Source organism: Carettochelys insculpta, chromosome 3 (genome assembly GCF_033958435.1).
Source record: "Carettochelys insculpta isolate YL-2023 chromosome 3, ASM3395843v1, whole genome shotgun sequence".
Lineage (NCBI taxonomy): Eukaryota > Metazoa > Chordata > Testudines > Carettochelyidae > Carettochelys > Carettochelys insculpta.
Window position 1 is genome coordinate 47,378,727 of NC_134139.1, and position 19,935 is coordinate 47,398,661.

The window sequence follows — 19,935 nt, forward strand, 5'->3', positions numbered from 1 at the left end:
CACCAGGGTAGCAAGCACTGCCTGCCTGCTCTCCTCAGGTGCTTCTTTGCCACCCTAAGCTGCACATGGAGTAATGGCTCTCCTCTCACCTCAGAACCTGTAGACAGAATTAGGTTTAGTTCATTAGTGTCTATCTTGTTCTTTTACTTGCACATAGTCAATTCTACATTCTCTCTCTCTCTCTCTCTCTCACACACACACACACACAGGCTACGTCTACATGTGCACGCTACATCGAAATAGCTTATTTCGATGTAGCGACATCGAACTAGTCTATTTCGATGAATAACGTCTACACGTCCTCCAGGGCTGGCAACGTCGACGTTCAACTTCGACGTTGGGCAGCACCACATTGAAATAGGCGCTGTGAGGGAATGTCTCCACGCCAAAGTAGCACACATCGAAATAAGGGTGCCAGGAACATCTGCAGACAGGGTCACAGGGCAGACTCAACAGCAAGCCACTCCCATAAAGGGCCCCTCCCAGACACAGTTGCACTAAACAACACAAGATCCACAGAGCCGACAACTGGTTGCAGACCCTGTGCCTGCAGCATGGATCCCCAGCTGCGGCAGCAGGAGCCAGAAGCCCTGGGCTAAGGGCTGCTGCACACGATGACCATAGAGCCCCACAGGGGCTGGAGAGAGAGCGTCTCTCAACCCCTCAGCTGATGGCCGCCATGGCGGACCCTGCTATTTCGGTGGTGCGGGACGCAGATCGTCTACACGTGCCCTACTTCGACGTTCAACTTCGAAGTAGGGCGCTATTCCCATCCCCTCATGGGGTTAGCGACTTCGACATCTCGCCACCTAATGTCAATTTCAACTTCGAAATAGCGCCCAACACGTGTAGCCGTGACGGGCGCTATTTCGAAGTTGGCGCCGCTACTTCGAAGTAGCGTGCATGTGTAGACATGGCCACACACACACACACACACACACACACACACACTCCAGTAACAGAGAGGTAGCCATGTTAGTATTCTAGCATAACAAATCAGCAGTCATGTAGCACTTTAAAGACCAACAAAATAATTTATTAGGTGATGAGTTTCCATGAGGCACACCCACTCTAGTTTTAAAAAAAAGAAGAAGAGAATGAGGAGGAGCAGGGATTTTTCCCCACTCATCAGTTTCAGTTCACACTAGTCAGTTTCCTGACATGCCAGCTTCTCAAAAAAGAAAGAAAAAAACCCCAGCAAATCAACAACTAAAACAAAAAAACAGAAGTTCAACATCCTTCACACACTCACACCCCCACCCCTGAACCAATGGCTACGTGCTCTTTGGCCACTCAAAACAGATTATTACCAGCGTCTCCAAAAGCAAACTACACAAACAAGATCGATAGCAACTTCCACAGCTTTCTTAAAGGGAATGCCTTCGCAGGACATTTGTTGAGCAGCTAAGTGGTCCTCTAACCACACATTAGTTACTCACTATGCTCTGCCATCCCACACAGACAGAAATATGGGAGTAGGTCAGGCAGTACTGTCCGCAGTAGGTGCACTGAATAAAAACCTACCATCCAGTTAGAGGGGTACTGCTCTACAGTCACCTACTGAGGAACACGCACAGGGACAGCACTCGAAGAAGAAAGAGAAGTTACTCCATGTTGTAATGATGGCTTTTTAAGATGTGTGTTCACATGAGTGCTCCATGTCCCACTCACCTCCCCTGTATCTGGTGCAATATCTATAGTTAGGGTGTCAACAAAGCAACTGAGGAGAGCAGGACTGAGCACACTACCCTAGCGGTGTGAATGGCACATGCTGGGGTGACGCGAGTACAGCCCCACTCAGGACTGCTGTGAAAAATCTCTGAGCTGTGGTGCTGGGCAAGCTGGACACCTACTGTGGAGCTTCCATGGTGATACACATCTCAAAGAACCATTGTTACAACATGAAGTGAGTAACATTTTTTTTATAGTGTTTGAATGTAGCTGAATCCTTTTGTTCTTCTTCTGGTGATGTCCCCATGTGTGCTCCTCTGTTGGTGATGGGTGATCTCTGGAGCTACAGTTTGGAGCTTTCCATAGCAGTTGACAGTTGGGCTGCACACACACAAGAGTCACCTCCTGCTGCTGAGAGTTGGTGCCTTGTGTGGAAGCCCGACTCCTGCATCCCCTTCAGTTCCTCTTCAACTGCCATGGTCATATAAATACCACCCTATACCAAAAGCCCACACACCACTATGCTTACCTACATGCCTACAGCTTCCATCCAGGGCACACCACGGTCCATCGTATACAGCCAAGCACTAAGGTACAACTGTATTTGCTCCAGTCCCTCAGACAAAGACAAACATCTACAAGACCTTTACCAAGCTTTCCTGAAACTACAATGCCCACCTAAGGAAGTGAAGAAACAGATTGAAAGAGCCAGACGTACCCAGAAGCCACCTGCTACAAGACAGGCCCAACAAGGAAAACAAGAGAGCACCACCGGCCACCACATACAGCCCCCAGCTAAAGCCTCTCCAGTGCACCATCAGTGATCCACAGCCCATCCTGGACAATGATCCTTCACTCTCACAGACCTTGGAAGGCAGGCCTGTTCTCACCTACAGACAGCCTGCCAACCTTAAACAAATTCTCACCAGCAACAGTGACTTTAAACCTGGAACCAATCCCTGCAACAAACCACGCTGCCAACTCTGCTCACATAGCTACACCAGCGATGTTATCACAGGACCTCACATAAACCACACCATCAGGGGCTCATTCACCTACACATCTACTGATATGATATATGCCATCATGTGCCAGCAATGCCCCGCTGCAATTTACATTGGCCAAACTGGACAGTCTCTATGTAAAATAATAAACGGACATAAATCAGACATCAGGAATGGAAACATACAAAAACCTGTAGGAGAAAAATCTCCCTGGATACTCAGTAACAGATTTAAAAGTACCAGTCCTACAACAAAAGAATTTCAAAAATAAAATGGAGAGAGAAATCTCTGAGCTCCAATTCATTTGCAAATTAGACTCCATCAACCAAGGATTAAACAGAGACTGGGAGTGGCTGGCCCCTTACAAAAGCAGCTTCTCTGCTCTGGATGTTCACAGCTCCACATTAACAACTGACAATGGGCCACATACCCCCTCCCCCTCCCCTGACTGTACTGACTTCATTTCACCTCTCTTGATGTTCACAACTCCATGTTAACTGCTGACAATGGGACACAGCCACCCTGACTGAGCAGACTTTGTCAGCTGTGGCCCTCCCCTTTACTCAGACTCCTTCTTTAAATCCTTCTCTGAAACCCCCACAGTCATGCATCTGATGAAGTAGGTCTTTGCCCACAAAAGCTTATGCTCCAAAATATGTTAGTCTGTAAGGTGCCACAGGACTTCTTGTTGTTTTTTAAGATACAGACTAACTTGGTTACCTCTTTGACACTTGTGAATGGATTACTCATCTCTCTTCCCTCAGGCATTGTTTCTTCATGCTTAGTTGGTGCTTAATTGCTTCACTTATGGACTATTGCCCTTAATTGACCAACTGATACAACTTCAAAGAGAAAAATGGCAAAGGAAAAGAACATGCCCTTCCAACTACTTAGCTGCAGCTGCGTAATTTCCCTCACCCCCTGCTTCACTTCATCAGCCGTGGTTTCTATCTTAAATAAATACATTAAAGAAGACAAAACGAGGCACCTGAGTCTTCACAACACCTGACCATGCCCATCCCCTAGGGTTTTAAAACATGCTTACAATGGACATGATTCCTGCATAAGATGTTTGGGGGAGGCACATGTCCCCCAGAAATGTGATCATTGCAGGAGCCTCACAGCCAAGGGCAGGAAGGACCATGAAATGCAGCTCTGCATGATCATGTTTGAAAGGGCGCTGTAGATCTCAGATCAGCCTGAACTAACTGTGAAACATGGAGACCTAAAGCACAAGCTCGTGTCACCATTGCTGCAGAAGCAATGTGGGGCAACAATCTCACCTGCCAGATCACTGCCTACAAAGTCGTCCCCCAAGCTGACCAGCTGGGATATGCTGCACGCATCAAGGAAGCTGACCGCAAAATCCCTATCAGGCACCATTGTTGCTGCAACCCCCTCCAACCTGGGGTTGGCACACTTCTCAGCAGTACCAGAGGGGCCATGCCAACAGACCACAACACTGCACAAGCCAGCCCCACAGCGTTTGGTGCTGAGAGGAAGAGCACCACTGCAGGTTCTTGGCACAACCTCCTCAGCTGCTGGCAGGGAAGCCGTCTCTGGTAGAGGCTTCAATAATGTGGCATAATCAAAATCCTGCACAAATGCAGGATGAGAGGAAATAAACAGATTTAGATAACCCATATGAAATTCACAAATAATATCTGTGAAGATGAAACTGTGGATCTTCAACACAAATATGAAGAGTGTGTTCTTGCTTGGATGTGAGACCGGGTGTACTAAAAAGTCTTCAAATCACAAGCTACAGACATTCATAAATGGTTGCCTGAAATACATCCTTAACACCAAATGGCAAGACTTTATCACAAATGAGGAGCCTTGGAACAGAGCAGGACAAAAACCAATTGACATTGAAATCAAGTGAAGAAAGTAGGGTGGCTAAGCCACACTCTCAGAAAGCCATCATCCAGCATAGTCCATCAAGCTCTCACATGGAACTCACAAGGAAAACGCAGAAGAGGAAGACCTCAGACAACAAGAAGGTCTACTGACGTTGAAAAACAACAACTGGGGTACTCCTGGAATCAGCTAGAAGTTTTGTCCCAACACAGAGTGAAGTGGAGGAGACTTGTAGATGACCTATGTTCTATGTAGAGTACAAGGGTAAAGTAGTAAGTAGTAATAGATAACAGCTTGCAAATGAGATCTCCCGCCTCATCATGAGTTCCCCCATCTCCTGTCTTAGCTGACTCAGCAGACCCATCCTTATCTAACACTAGACCCACACTGACGCAGAGAAATGCTGCTGTTGTTGAATATAATCAAGGCAGTGTTTTTTTCTTCACAACACTCATCTCCAACTACATCTCTTCAGTTTCAACGTTACAGTGAAAGACCTCTCTGTCCTCATTGGTACCCTCCAGATCACATCTGTGAACAATGACCAGGAGTACAAGAAGCTAGACATCTTTGGCAACAAGACTTATTCATCAGCCATGCTGCAACTTAGAATAACAAATTATTCTGCACTCTTAGCTTACTATGATTTCAATAATTATTCTAAGCTGGCTGAACTCATGGAACATCTACCCAACTCCAAGTGGCCAGTTCTCAAAGGAATCATTCATGAGGGACAAACCATTGCTTGTACTGCTCTTTTAACAGCCATAGACCCTTCTCAGGCAAGAAATCTGTTGCCTCCTCCAGAAGGGTACAATAGAGAGGGTACCCAAACACTACAAAGGAAGGGGGTTGTAATCAACCTATTTTCTCACCTGAAAGGTGACAGGAGTTGGAGACTGATTTTGGATCTTTGCATGCTAAACAAATTCCTACCCAAACAACATTTCAAAATGGTCACACTGCCTTCAGTAATTCTAGCACTGAAGAAAGGGGACTGTTTTGCGGCCCTACACCTACAAGGTGTGTATTTCCATGTCACGATACATCCTTTGTACAGGCATTACCTCTCTTTCACAATTGGAGATGACCATTTTCAGTACACAGTCCTACACCTGGGGCTTTCTTCAGCCCTCTCACATTTTCTCAAAGGTACTCAGAGTAACAGCAATCTAGCTCCAACAGCAATGGGTCATATTTTTTTCTTATCTCAACGATTGCCTCATTCAAGGAGCCTTCACACATGGAGACATCTGAGATGGTAGCCAAGACCAGGCGATTATTCGATTACCTCGGACTCATCATAAACAAACACAAATCCACTTGCGGACCAACTCAAGACATCAAATTAATCAGGACTTGCCTCGATTCTATACCAAGCAGAGCATACTTACCAAACCAATGTTTCAACGCACTCCAGGATTTAGCATCTTCCCTAATCGTGAACCCATCATCAACTGTATATACATGTTTTCAATTGCTAGGCCTTTTGGTAGCCAGTACGTGTGCTGTCCCATATGCGCATCTTCATTTACACGTGATGCAACATTGGCTGACTTCCATCTACAAACTTTCCCAACACTGTCTTGGGAAGCAAGCCATCATTCCAGCACACATACTAGCCTCCCTCAAATGGTGCAATTCACACCACAACCTCCTTGTGGGAGTTCCCTTCCTGCAGCCCAAGCCATCAGCACAAATTACTACAGATGCCTCACTAATAGGATGGGGAGCGCACGTGCAACAACACGAAGTGCAGGGAAGATGGCCAAAGCACAAAACTGTTACACATTAACCTCTTTGAGCTTTGAGCAGTCAGAAATGCATGCAGACACTTTGCTCCTTCCATTATGAACCACACTGTATGGATCCTAATGGACAATACAACAACTATGTTCTACAAAAACAGGCTGCGTGGTGCTCATTCTCAACCCCTGTCTGTGGAAGCCATCCATCTCTGTAACTGGTGCATCTGACATGGGGTTTTCCTCAAGGCATCATACCTACCTGGAGTCAACAATGTTATGACAGATACTTTGAGCCACAGTTTTACCACAGACTACGAATGGTAACTATGCCCAATGGTTACAGAGTCTATCTTTTGCATGTGTGGCTATCCAGCTATAGACTTTTATGCAACCAGAGACAATTCCAAGTGTCACCGAGCAGGACTGGGAGAGGAATCCATGGGCAATGCCTTCCTAATCATCTGGAACAAACCTCTACACTATGCATTTCCCCAAGTCCTACTAATCACCAAGATGCTGTGGGAAATTCAGTCGGACATGGCTCAAGTCATCTTAATAGCCCAATCGTGGTCAAGACAGACCTGTTTCTCATACCTTCAGGACATGAGTTGAGCCACCTCTCCCACGACCACCTCAACATGACCTTCACTCCATTCCCACACTCTACACTTTCATGCGTGGCTTCTTTGTGGTTCCAGGGCACTGAATCTTAATGTTCAGAGCAAGTGAGAACTGTCCTTCTTCATAGTAGAAGGCTGTCCACTCGAAAAACCTGGTCTGCACAAATGGAAACGGTTCACATCCGGGTGCCAAAAGTCACTGATCAACCCCTGTACAGCCCCCCTCCGTCTCATCCTAAACTATCTACACCATCTGAAGAATGTGAGCCTATCCATCTTGTTCATCAAGGTTCATTTGGCAGTGATCCCAGCACTCCTAAACAGTGTTCTCCTGAGGGAAATGTACTGGGTGGCAACATGGTCATCCACCCCATTCCTTTGCTAGACATTATGCTATCATATCTCAGATACCAACTGAAACAGCAATGGCTACAGCAGTTCTATCTTACATGGCTCAGCAGTAACTCTGAGACCCACCATCCTCATGGAATACTGCTCTGTAGTCACCAACAGTCGAGCACCCACAAGAACATCACCTGAAGAAGAAAATTACTCCCCTAGTGCAGTAATGACTGTTCTGTGAAGTGTGTCCTGCCGGGGTGCTCCACAGCCCTCTCTTCCTCCCCCTACTCAGAGTTTTCAGTAACTCAGGCATTGATGAGGAACTGAAGAAAGGGGTTGAGCTGCCACATCAGACACCAGCTGTCAGCAGCATGTGCAGCCCAACTGCCAATTGTTATGAAAAGCTCTGAACTGCCTCTCTGGGGATCACCCATCACCAACAGTGGAGTACCATTGGGGGACACACCTCAAAGAGCAGTTGTTACTGCACAAGGTGAGTAACTTTCTTCTTTGTCCTTCTTTAATACTTTTTTGTTTAAAAAATCTCTCCATGGCTAAGTCTACACTGGCCCCTCCCTTTCGAAAGGGACAGGCAAATGCTCAGGATCAAAAATGCAAATAAGGTGCTAATTTGTATATTCAACACCTAATTTGCATAATGGCAGCCTCTTATATGAGAATGCTTTGAAAATGTTTGGGTTTTTTGTTTTGATTTTTTTCAAATGCTCTTTTCATATTTGGCTGTCTGAATAAATATGTATTTTTGTCCAATGCTTTTGTAGTGTTTTCATGTAACAAATGAACTTGATTAGGTAGAATTTTGACTTTCCTTTCTTTGTTACTCTTTTTAAAGAAATAACTTAATTTCAGTAATTTGTTAATAAGTGGACATTCTTTTATATTTTAGGTCAGTGTTCAAGATGAGTTAGTTCAAGTTCAGCCAAAATTTAAGAGTAATCTACTAGAGTCAGTTGAAATATTTCGTGAAGATGTGGCAAACTTTGACAAATCATATGACACGGTAATTGAGTTTGGAAGTTATCAGTTGGGCTTGTGGTTCAATTCTTTGGAATACACAGGTCGCAGCAGCTAGGTGCCAAAATTTTGATTTTCTTAGTTGTCCTTCTGAGTTCTTTAGGGCATGGTTACCCAGCAGACCTTTTGTGTCATAGTTACGAGGTGAGCTGTGCTTTAGATCCCTTCACTGGGGCCAACAGCCACAGTGGGCTCCAGGGCATAGTGGGATAGGGGCCAGGCTTGATGCCCCCAGAAGAGGTCAGCCTATGGCATTCAGACCTCAGCACCACTCAGCATATGGTGCTGCTCCCCCACAGCCACAAGGAGCAGCACTGCTTTGGCAGTTCAAAGGGTCTTGGAGTTCTGGTTGCCACTGCTGCTGAAGCTTCAAGCCTGTTTGAGGCGCCAGGAGTCTGTGCAACTGCCTCCTTCTGGACGCCCCCCCCGGCCACATCTCTGTTGGTGGTCCTGGATCTCTTTTAGTTCTTCTTAGGTGCACTCCCCAAATGATAAACATGGCTGTATTAATCTCTCTCAGGATTTGAACCATGAAGTTTTACTACTGTTGAACTTCATCTCTGGGCTGCAGCTCCACTATTTCTGAACCATGGCTATCTGAGGCTATATCTACACAGCAACATTATTTCTGAATACGCTATTCTGGAAGAGGTATTCTGGAACAGCTTATTCTGAAATAGCACAGCTACACACAAAATACACTTGAAAATATCACTCAGCTAACACTGAAAGCTTTTTTAAAACATTACATTTGGGTCAACCTGAAGCAATGTTTTTTGTATGAGCAGCATCTGAAAAATCAGTTATTCACACATTTCAGTTTAGGGGACTGTGACCTACTGATTTAATATAAAGGCTTTTGAAAATTTTACCCTGGGTCATAGGGATAAATCTGAAAGGAGAAATATAATTCTAGCTCTTTGAGTATATTGCTTTCTCTGGTCTCTTTCCAAACTTCTTCATAAAGTGGGTTGTATTTAAGTAACAGAAAAACAGAAGACTGTTGTGTTAAAAGAGCCCTTCATTTTTTTGCTTTAATGGTCATGGAGGATGTTGTCACAGCCCTAAATGGCATTGCTTTTTTAAAGTGATTCCAAGCTCTGGCGTACAACAGGTTTGCCCTCCCATAGTGTTGATCTACAGAGTCAATGTACTTGAAATACAGTTACTTGTATGTTCATCTTTCAGTCTTCTTCCAGTCCACTCCCAAAACCTCAGGTTATACTTCACAAGAAATTAGGTACCGTTCTAAAAATTACCAGTGAAAATAACCTCTGTGAAAAGAAAAAAATATATATGGCATTGTCAAACTATGAGGATAGAAAAAAATCTTAATTTAGAAAGTGAGATTTGGTATTCTTGTAATTCTGACCATATCTCTGATAAAACTAAAGAAGTCACTTTTTGAGCATTCTTGCTTTATTCTTGACAGGAGGAAAATATGGAAAACATGAAACTATGCTATCTACTAATATTAAATATGATTATGTTACAGACATTTCTATTTTATATAAAATATTTTCCTTTGATACACTTTTGTAACTCATTTTGCATTAGTGGGATTTGTGGACACACTGTGTTGAATCAGAAACCCCTGACATTGTGTCTTGTCTATTTAAACCATTTTTTTTATGCTGGTGGTTGTAAATATGCAATTTGCCTTAACACATTTCAAGAGTTAATATTCACTCTTGGTTATAATTTTATTGCTTTAGGAAGGACCCATGGTTCCAAATACTCCACCACAAGAAGCTAGCAATAGGTTACAAATATTCCAGGTAAGAAAAAAAAATTGAATGAAGCTGTCAAACATTTAAAATTAATCATATAATTAATCACACTGTTAAGCCATAATAGAATAATAGCATTTATTTAAATATTTTGGATGTGTAAGTAATGTGCTAGCAGGAGCTCAGTACTGCTGAAGGATTTAGGGAATGTATCCTTTAGAGATCATTGCATGAAAATGCAATGATGTGCATACGTAATGCCTTGTAAACAAAGCCTGATGGGTAGTAGGTGAAGCAATGAAGTTTTGTCTATTGTAAGCAACGTGTTGTTGTAAAGTCACAATTTATTCTATCACCCAGTGTAAGAGTTGTGGAGTCTCACCAATGCTTGAAGTTGTTGTGGGAGTACAGGGCAGTCATCACTGCTGTGTAAGATATGGTTCACACAGGGCTCCCTCCATCTAAGCATTCGGAGGTGAAAGCTGGGAAAGCTGGGAGGGCTAGAGGCTGAACCAGCTGGCTGGGAGCTTTTTGGCCATGAAGCTGTAAGATTAGTTTGACTAGTTCTCCCTGGGCCTCCTGTTTCAAAGGTAGATGTAAAGCTGGGTCTATAGTTATTTTATGAGAATCCTGCATGGTGGCTACAGAGATGCTGTGGCTAGGCCCAGAGCTGAGTGCCACTATGAGCTGAAATCACTGGCAGTTGAAGCCACAGAGAGCTGGAATCACATGGTTTTGTCTACAACAAAACCCACATTACAGTGGGCAAGTGGCTGGCAGAGCACAGCAGATAGGCAACTAGCAGGAGCGACTGGTGGGTGGCCGCTAGGAGAAGCAGTGGGCGGCCAGCAAGGGTTGTTGGCAGAAGCAACCAGTGGCCGGCTGGTGGGGCAGCTGTCAGGGGCAAGCAGAATGCTGGACCAGCACAAAGGTGACATTGCCTCAGGCTCAATGAGGGAATGCATCAGGGTCGTGTGTCAGGGCCTGCACATACTGGACAGAATTGTAAGTAGGGCATTTGAAGGGGAGTATGGAGAAAGTTTGGGTCTGTGGATTGGATCCTTATAGTATTGGACTGGTGAGCCTGAGAGGCAAAGGACACTGCCCAATCCATTTGAGCTGGAACAGTTACTTGAGGGTTGGTTGTGAACTCTGGGTGTGGTATTTTCTCAAGCTTATGTCATATGACTTTTCTGCCTCTTTCATTAAAGATTTATTTTCTACACTCAGACTCTGTGCTTATGAGTGGGGAAGAATTGACTCTGTGAGGCACCCAGGGGTATGTGAATTTCCCAGGCAACTGGGTGAGGGCTTGAGCTGGTTCCATGTGAGATGTATGAAAAGGAACCCCTAGAAGTTGAACCCAACCCTGGTTGCTGCTGACTCCTTCTGGCAGAATGGTTACATTTTGGGGGCTCATCCAAGATCCTGGTTCAGCACCCCTTGCAAGCACATGTTGAAAGATTTGCAAATTGGGAAATGTGTTTTGGATTTGAGGAAGTTACTGTTTGTGTTGTGGCTAGTCTGTCAGTTTTGTTGGGCCCTGGCTCAGAAGCCTCTGGCTAAGGGGCGGCAGCCTCAGCTGATGACTTGGCAAAAGCCCTGGGGCAGACATTGGAAAAGTGTATGCTACTCCATGCTATGGCAAGCTCCTATTGTAAGCTAAGGTTATTTCCTGGGGAAGAGGACTTTGAATCCTGGCTAGAACATACCACTGAAATGCTAGAGCAGTGGGCTGTACCAGACAGAGAAAAGTGAAGATGCTTAATAGAGAGTCTTAGGGGCCCAGCGTTAGATATGATTTGCACCTTGAAGCTCACTAAGCCTGAGATTAGTGTAAAGGTCTGACTAGAGGCCCTCCCTCATGCCTTTGGGAGCATAGAGAGCTCTAAAGTCAGTTATTGTAACTTCCTTAATGCTAAGCAGCGCCAGGGAGAGAACTTCTCAGCCTATATACACAGGCTGGAGAGGCTGTTACAGAGAGCTGTCATTAGCGGAGCAGTGACTGTGGAGCAGATGAACTAGGCCATACTGGCTCAAATTGTAAGAGGAATTCAGTATTACAGCCCAATTCTACTTCATCTCCAGTTAAGAGAATGACAGGAACACCCCCCTCAAGCTACTCCAAGCTGATTAAAGAGGTGAGAGAGGCAGAAGTGAAGGAGGTGGCCAGTGAGTTTTGGGAAGCCCAGATGCCTGAACCAGCCAGCACAGTCGGCACAGCACCCAGACAAACAGCCAGTTTATTCATGGTGAACAGCAGAGAAGACCTTGCTCAACAAATTCCGGTTCTGACAGGATAGGTGGCTGAGTTGCAAAGCGTCATTGAGCAAGATAGGATTTGCAGGGATGAGGAGCCTCAGGCTGTGGTGATGAATAAGTCAGCATCTGGAGCCACCATCCTGACCAGGTGAAGGAGGAGAGGACAGTTCTTCTGCTGCCGATGTTGTCAAGATGGGCATAGTACTGCCAATTGCCAAAATGAGGAAAATTCCAGTTTAGTTTATGGGAAGCTGAGGATTAGTTGAGAAAAAGTTGGGAAATGGACACAGAATTTGAGAAAGGAGCCACCTAAACCCTTAGGAACGGAAGGCTCCCCTGGAAGAGACAGACCCACTGCAATCCCACAAGGACGGATAGTGCCACAAGCAGAGGTCACTGTGAAGATAGAAGGGATGAACTGTAGAGCCTTTCTTGATACAGGATCTCAAGTGACTATTATATTCCAACAAAACAAAGCAGCAGAAATGTAGCACTTTAAAGACTACCAAAATGTCCCATGAAAGCTCATCACCAAATAATTTATTTTGTTAATCTTTAAAATGCTACATTTCTGCTGCTTTGTTTTGTTGGAGTACAGACTAACATGGCTACCAGTCTGTTACTATTATATTCCAGTCATTCTATCAATGAATGCTTAGGCATCTGCTGATTTAACCACTGAGTGGCCTTGGTCTGTACAGACTCAGCATGAATGAATACCTCTACGCGGGGTATGTCATAGTGCACCTAGAGTTTCTAGCAGAGGTGGCAGGGATGGTAGAGGAGATAGACACAGCCACCTTAATATGCACTGACCCTAAGGGGATCTCTGATGTGTCTGTACTAATAGGGACCAACTCCAGTCTTCAAGGTACTGGCAGACTACTGCAGACAGAAGGCTGGGGACCAGTAGCTGAGTACCATGATGATTCGTACACTTTGTGCCGAAGTCTACAAGAAAATTGAGGATGTTAAACAGGAGTCACTTGAACTACCAAGGGGTGCTGTGAGGTATGTGGGCATAACTCCCTTAGTAGTGCCTGCAAGGACAGAACAAGAAGTGCTTGCCCAGAGTACCTCGCTAAAAAGTAATAGAGGAGCTTTAGCTAAGGTGGAGCAGCCGGTTGAAGGAAGGCTCCTTGAAGGAATGCTCATTGCCAGTTGAGTCATAGGCTAACCTACTGAAGCCCAGGAAAAGGTGACTATACTGATTGCTAATAAAGCAAGTCATAATGTTGTTATGAAGCAAGGGCAAAAGGTAGCGGACCTCTTTGAGCCTGAATTGGTGGTAAGACCTCAGTGTGACACTCAGGCCCCAACAATAGATCTGGTGAGATTTGACTGTGGAGACTCACTATTGTCTGAGGAGTGGAAGAATTGCAAAAGGAAGAAACTGTGTGAGAGATACCAGGTATTCTCACTGCATGAGTGGGATGTAGGATGTGCAAAAGGGGTCGAGCATAACATCAGATTGCATGACTCTTGACCTTTCCGGGAGAGTTCTAGGAAGATCACCATATCTGAGGTGGAAGATGTGTGTCAGCATCTTCAAGAGATGGCTGAGAATGGCATCATTACAGAATCCTGCAGCCCATATGCCTCACCCATTGTGGTGGTCCATAAAAAGAATGGGAAAATTCAGATGTGTATTGACTACTGCACCCTAAACAGCCGTCCTATGGCCGACCAGTACACTATGCCTTGGATTCAAGATGCCTTAGATTGCGTGCTGTGAAGCCAGTGGTTCTTAGTTTTAGATATTTGAAGTGGATATTATCAGATTCCTCTGGGAGCAGAAGATAGGAGAAGGCACCCTTCATCTGCACATTATGGTTTCACCGGTTTGAATGCATGCCTCAAGAGATTTCTGGGGCACCAGCTACATTCCAGCATCTTATGGAGAAAGTTGTGGGAGACATGAACTTATTGCAAGTCTTGGTTTATTTGGATGACAATATGACTTGATCGGAAGAACTTTGGAGGAGCATGAAGAAATACTTCTTAAGGTCCATGATCGGTTGGAGGTCTATGGACTGAAGCTTTCTATAGACAAGTGCCAGTTCTGTAGAAAATCAGTGCAGTGTGTGGGTCACACTGTGTCCCAATAAGGTGTGAGTACTGACCCAGATAAAATAGAAGCACTTGTCACATAGCCATGTCCCAACAATTACAGAGAGCTTAAAACCTTTCTAGGATTCAGTGGTTATTACTGTATTCTTGTGAAGAATTCTGCTGCCATTGTCAAGCCTCTGAACGATCTCACCCAGGGATACTTGCCCAAGAAGAGCAAGTCTAAGCCTCGGGGAAAGGGAGGACCCCCAGGGCCTCCAGAGTAGAGACACTGTGGTCCTTTAGTGCGTTTTGGATCACAATGGGCTGAGAGGTGTGAAAGAGCTTTTCAACAGATCATTAACTGCCTAACTCATACTCTCATCCTAGTAAAACAAAAAGCAGTCAAGTAGCACTTTAAAGACTAGCAAAATAGTTTATTAGGTGAGCTTTCGTGGGACAGACCCACTTCTGCAGACCGTAGGCAGACCAGAACAGACTCAATATTTAAGGCACAGAGAACCAAGAACAGTAAGCAAGGAGGACAAATCACAAAAAGATAATCAAGGTGAGCAAATCAGAGAATGGAGGGGTGCGGGGGGGGAAGGTCAAGAATTAGATTAAGCCAACAAGCTCCTATAGTGACTCAGAAAGTTCCCGTCCCAGTTTAAACCACATGTTAATGTGCCGAATTTGAATATAAAAGCCAGCTTGGCTGTTTCTCTTTGAAGAACGGTGCGAAAGTTCTTTTTCAGTAACACACATACTTTTAGGTCATTAATAGAATGCCCCATTCAATTAAAATGTTGACTAACTGGTTTGTGATCTGGAATGTTTTGATGTCTGTTTTGTGCCCATTAACCCTTTGTCTAAGGGAGTTAGAAGTCTGTCCAATATACAAAGCATCTGGGCATTGTTGGCACATATGATGTTAGTAGAGGAGCACGAGAAAGTGCCTGTAATTCTGTGAGTAACCTGGTTAGGTCCAGTGATGGTATACCCAGAAGTGGCAGGTAAACACAGACCCCTGGCCTTTGCCAGGTGGGGGTGGTCTGATAGTGAGACTCATTAGTACATCCACAAGCTGGAGTTCTTAGACTTGAAGTGGGCCATCACTGAGAAGTTTCATGATTACTTGTATGGTTCTAAGCATGGACAGACAACATTGGCATGTGTGTTGTTGACTGCTAAGCTGTATGCTACTGAGCAGAGATGAGTGGTCATGTTGGCCAGCTATGAGTTACACATCTCATAGCACTGGAAGGGACTTTGGAAGGTCATTGAATCAACTCCCCTGTCCTCTTGGCAGGACCACAGACTGTACCTGACAGACTTTAATTTTTTTTAACTCTATTTGTTCCATACCCCTAAATGGCCTCCTCAGGGATTGAACTCAGACCACTGGGTTTAGGAGAGCTATCCCTACCCCTCGAAGGAGCAACTTTGATCCAGATGGCTTGTCATGGTGCCCACAGCCATCAGAAATTTCCAAGATTCCTTTAGATGGGGTGAGAGCAGTTTGCAATGGAAGTTATCATGAGTCAGAGGCCCCGAGGGTAGTACTGCTGAAACTCTGGATTTACCTCCTGTGTGTGTGCCATTGGCCTCTGTGAACTACATTGTGTTGGAGTAATCTCCATTGCCCATGCTCAATGCTGTGGACTGAAAAAAGCCCAAATGCATGATGCTGACATCTGTGATACCCTACTTGCAAAAAGAGAGGGGCAAAGCCCTGTGACCATTGTTCCCTCCGCTCCTGGAAGTAAACTACTATTGAGGGAGTGGAACAAAATGAGATTGATACCAGGCGTGCTACACTGGGTCACAGTAGATCCATTGCAATACTGACAAACACAACTGGTACAGAGCACTGGTAGGCAGTGGTTCATGTCCCTACTTCTTTTTGAGGAGGAGTCCTGTCATGCAATGCTCCTGGACTGGCCATCAGCTTATAATACTGTGTTTCCAACTTTCTAACTGCTGAAAATCAAATACTTTTGTTCTGCCCTGTCTCATCAACTCCCCTAAGGGCCCTCCTCTCCTCACTCCTCTCCCAACCTCTCTCTTACTCACTTTCCACAAACACCTCTGATCATTTCCTCCTCATCCAGGACTCATCTGCTGCCTGCAGAGCCAGGTTGGGAGGAGGTGTGCCCCCTTCCCCAACTGGAGCAGAGCAGTCAAGCTCTGGCTCAGAAAAGGAGCACAGTTAACGCAGTCGCAGCATTTTAACACTCCTCTTTCCCATTCTTTCTCTTTCAATGTTCAAGCTTTGTTGAACTTTTCCTGGTTTCACTTAATCTCCCCCACTGACTTACAATTAAATTAGAGACTGATAACAGTACATACGAAAATGATGAGATTTTATTGTTTGAATTGGTCTTATCTGTGCAATAGTGTTTCCATAAACCCAAGATAGGTGTTTAATTACAATTTTTCCATGCTTGACAAAAATATTCGAACAAAATTGATAAAGGTATGTTGAAACCTAATCATTTATGAGGTTCAAAGGACCTAGGTAAAACCTTTCAAACCTCAGTGCCTAAAATTAAACATCTTAGGTGGACATCGTAATAATACTAAGTATGTTTTCAGTGGTGCTGAGCACCCACAATATTTCTGAAAACCAAGTTGCTTTTTTGGGTGTACTTTAATATCCAGTTAGGTGCCACATTTGACATTTTTGGATGTCACCCGATGAGTCTGTGACATGGCATGCACAACAAAACCCAGTACTTGCCCCAGGTACCTGACTTAGGAACGTACAGAGATCTGAGTTGCTGTTTGCTCTTATTCTGTCTCTGTACTAGGTGGGGAGTGGGTGAGGTGGGCAGAGCTTCCTGAATTTGAAAGATGGAACCTCTCTGCATAGAGCTAGGAGATCTCCCAGCCCATGCTGCCTTGCAGTCATTCCCCCTGCCCCCGCCTCCCCACAGTGCATGAGTGGAATGCTCATGCTGGCTTCTCCACTGAGGCTGCCTTGGACTGGATTGGTTTAAGAAGCAAAAGCAGTGGGAGTTTTTGTCTCACTAGTAAAAGGACTGAGGCCCCCACCCTGTATTTCCCAGTTCTCTGGATCTCTTAGAGCTCTGTTGAGCTCTGTATTCTGAGCGGATGGAGAAGTACATGCTGGGATCTGTCCTGTGTTCCACCCACTGATTAGAACCACCACTGGAAAATTGTGTGGAACAAGAGGGCTTCAAGCCATGATCCAATCACTTACTGTGCTAATGCTTAGCACAGATCTAGCAGTATGCGGTCAGGGATCTTAAAATGCACTTCCCTATGTTATGGAAGGAGAAACTGAGACAAAGAGCAGTGACATGATTTGCTCAGGCATACCCAGAAAGTCTATTACACAACTCGGAACAGAATCCAGGAGTCCTATCTCCCAGTTCCTCTGCAGTAACCCATTAGACCCCACTCTCTGCCCAGAGTTGGCAATAGGATCCTGGAGTCCTGCCTTTTAAGCTCCACCCCTGTTCTAACCACTGGCCCAAATTCTGTTTCCAGAACATGGGTGACATATGGCCTTCCAAAGTATCCTGCTCCTAGGCTACATTCCTGTTTCCCAGGAAATCAATTCTCAGGCTCCCATGGGGCCAGGTGTCTATGGCTACGTCTACACATGAAGCCTACATCGAAATAGCTTATTTCGATGTAGCAACATTGAAATAGGCTATTTCGATGAGTAACATCTACACGTCCTCCAGGGCTCGCAACGTCGATGTTCAACTTCGACGTTGCACAGCACCACATCAAAATAGGCGCTGCGAGGGAACGTCTACACGCCAAAGTAGCACACATCGAAATAAGGGCGCCAGGCACAGCTGCAGACAGGGTCACAGGGCAGACTCAACAGCAAGCCGCTCCCTTAAAGGGCCCCTCCCAGACTCAGTTGCACTAAACAACTCAAGATCCACAGAGCCGACAACTGGTTGCAGACCCTGTGCCTGCAGCACGGATCCCCAGCTGCGGCAGCAGGAGCCAGAAGCCCTGGGCTAAGGGCTGCTGCCCACGGTGACCATAGAGCCCCGCAGGGGCTGGAGAGAGAGCGTCTCTCAACCCCTCAGCTGATGGCCGCCATTGCGGACCCCGCTATTTCGAAGTTGCGGGATGCGCAACGACTACACGGTCCCTACTTCGACATTGAACGTCGAAGTAGGGCGCTATTCCTATCCCCTCATGGGGTTAGCGACTTCGACGTCTCGCCGCCTAACGTCAAAGTTAACTTCGAAATAGCGCCCAACGCGTGTAGCCGTGACGGGCGCTATTTCGAAGTTAGTGCTGCTACTTCGAAGTAGCGTGCACGTGTAGACACAGCTTATGTGACTCACCGTCAGGCAGAGCTGTCCTTACATACATGGAAACTACACAGCTGCATGGGGCATCACTGGGTCTTAATGTCTGCCTATCTGCCTTTTCCTATCCCTGGTCTGTTGCTCTGCTTCCTCAGGGAAGGATCTAGTTACCAGTGTAAAAGCCAGAGTTATTAGTAGAAGAGCCTGTGGAAAGAGCCAAGGGCTTGTCTAAACTGTTCAACCCCACCCAAGTGTTCACACTGCCAAGCAGGATAATTAGGGCAACCATATCTCCCTGTCCCAAGTATGGGACAGAGAGATATGGCAAGGGAGGGGTAGCTCCTCCTGGCTCCTCCTTAATGGAGATTAAGCCCTTAGAGAGCTGGTGACCTCCACCGCTCTGGGGAAGCGGCAGCCAAGGGCTCTCCTCACCCAGAGCCCTGGGGAAGCAGCAGCCACCGGTGCTCCCACCCCCACCCCCAGCCCCTGAGAGCCTAAATATGGGATAATTCATCCCTTTTAAAAAATATGGGACCGTCCTCCCCAGTACGGGATGGTTGGTCGCTCTTAGGATAAGTTGAGGTAAGAGGTCTTTTCCCTCTATAATTATTCCAGCTCTGCAAATGACTTTTGCTGACCGTCCCCCACTTTTAAGGTTGTAAAAGAATGTGTGTGAACAAAGCACAGCTATTATCAGCTCATGTGAAGACTCCATGCATTTGACAAAGCATGCCTTTGCCCACAAAAACTTATACTCCAAAATATCTGTTAGTCTGTAAGGTGCCACAGGACTTCTTGTTGTTTTTGCAATGCTGTGGCTGTGAACTGTAGCTGTAGAATGAGAACACTCTGTTTTGCAATGCTATGGCTCTGTGAATGCAATTTTACAACATTACTTACCGACATTAGAATGTTAAAATAAGTAATGTCAAAAAAACCTGCAGTGTAAACATACCCTTAGACCACAGTACCTTAGTTTACAAGAGGGATGGGGAACCTTTTCTGAGTCAGAGGCCACCCTCAAAAAATCAGTTGGGGGCCACCAGTGAAGAAAAAATCACCCTCATAGACATGGCCCCCACCTGAGAAGTAGAAAAAAAGCCACTCACTTCACTATACTCAAGCTGCACCCCAGATCCTGGGAAGACCACAGCTAGTAGCTTTTCATAGAATCATAGAATGCTAGGACTGGAAGGGACCATGAGAGGTCATCAAGTCCAGCCCCCTGCCCTCATGGCAGGACCAAGTACTGTCTAGACCATCCCTGATAGACATTTATCTAACTTAAATGTCCCATTTTGTTGGGGCATCCT

General features: G+C 45.5%; 1 protein-coding gene across 1 annotated transcript in view; it reads left to right on the top strand.

The window, feature by feature from the left end:
• DNAH8 (dynein axonemal heavy chain 8) overlaps positions 1 to 19,935 on the top strand; it is a 548,480-nt gene that overhangs the window by 233,221 nt on the left and 295,324 nt on the right. Inside the window, exons 31-32 of the mRNA XM_074989796.1 lie at positions 8,153 to 8,266; positions 9,996 to 10,058. Of these exons, the coding sequence (XP_074845897.1) occupies positions 8,153 to 8,266; positions 9,996 to 10,058 (177 nt within the window). The remainder of the gene's footprint in view (positions 1 to 8,152; positions 8,267 to 9,995; positions 10,059 to 19,935) is intronic.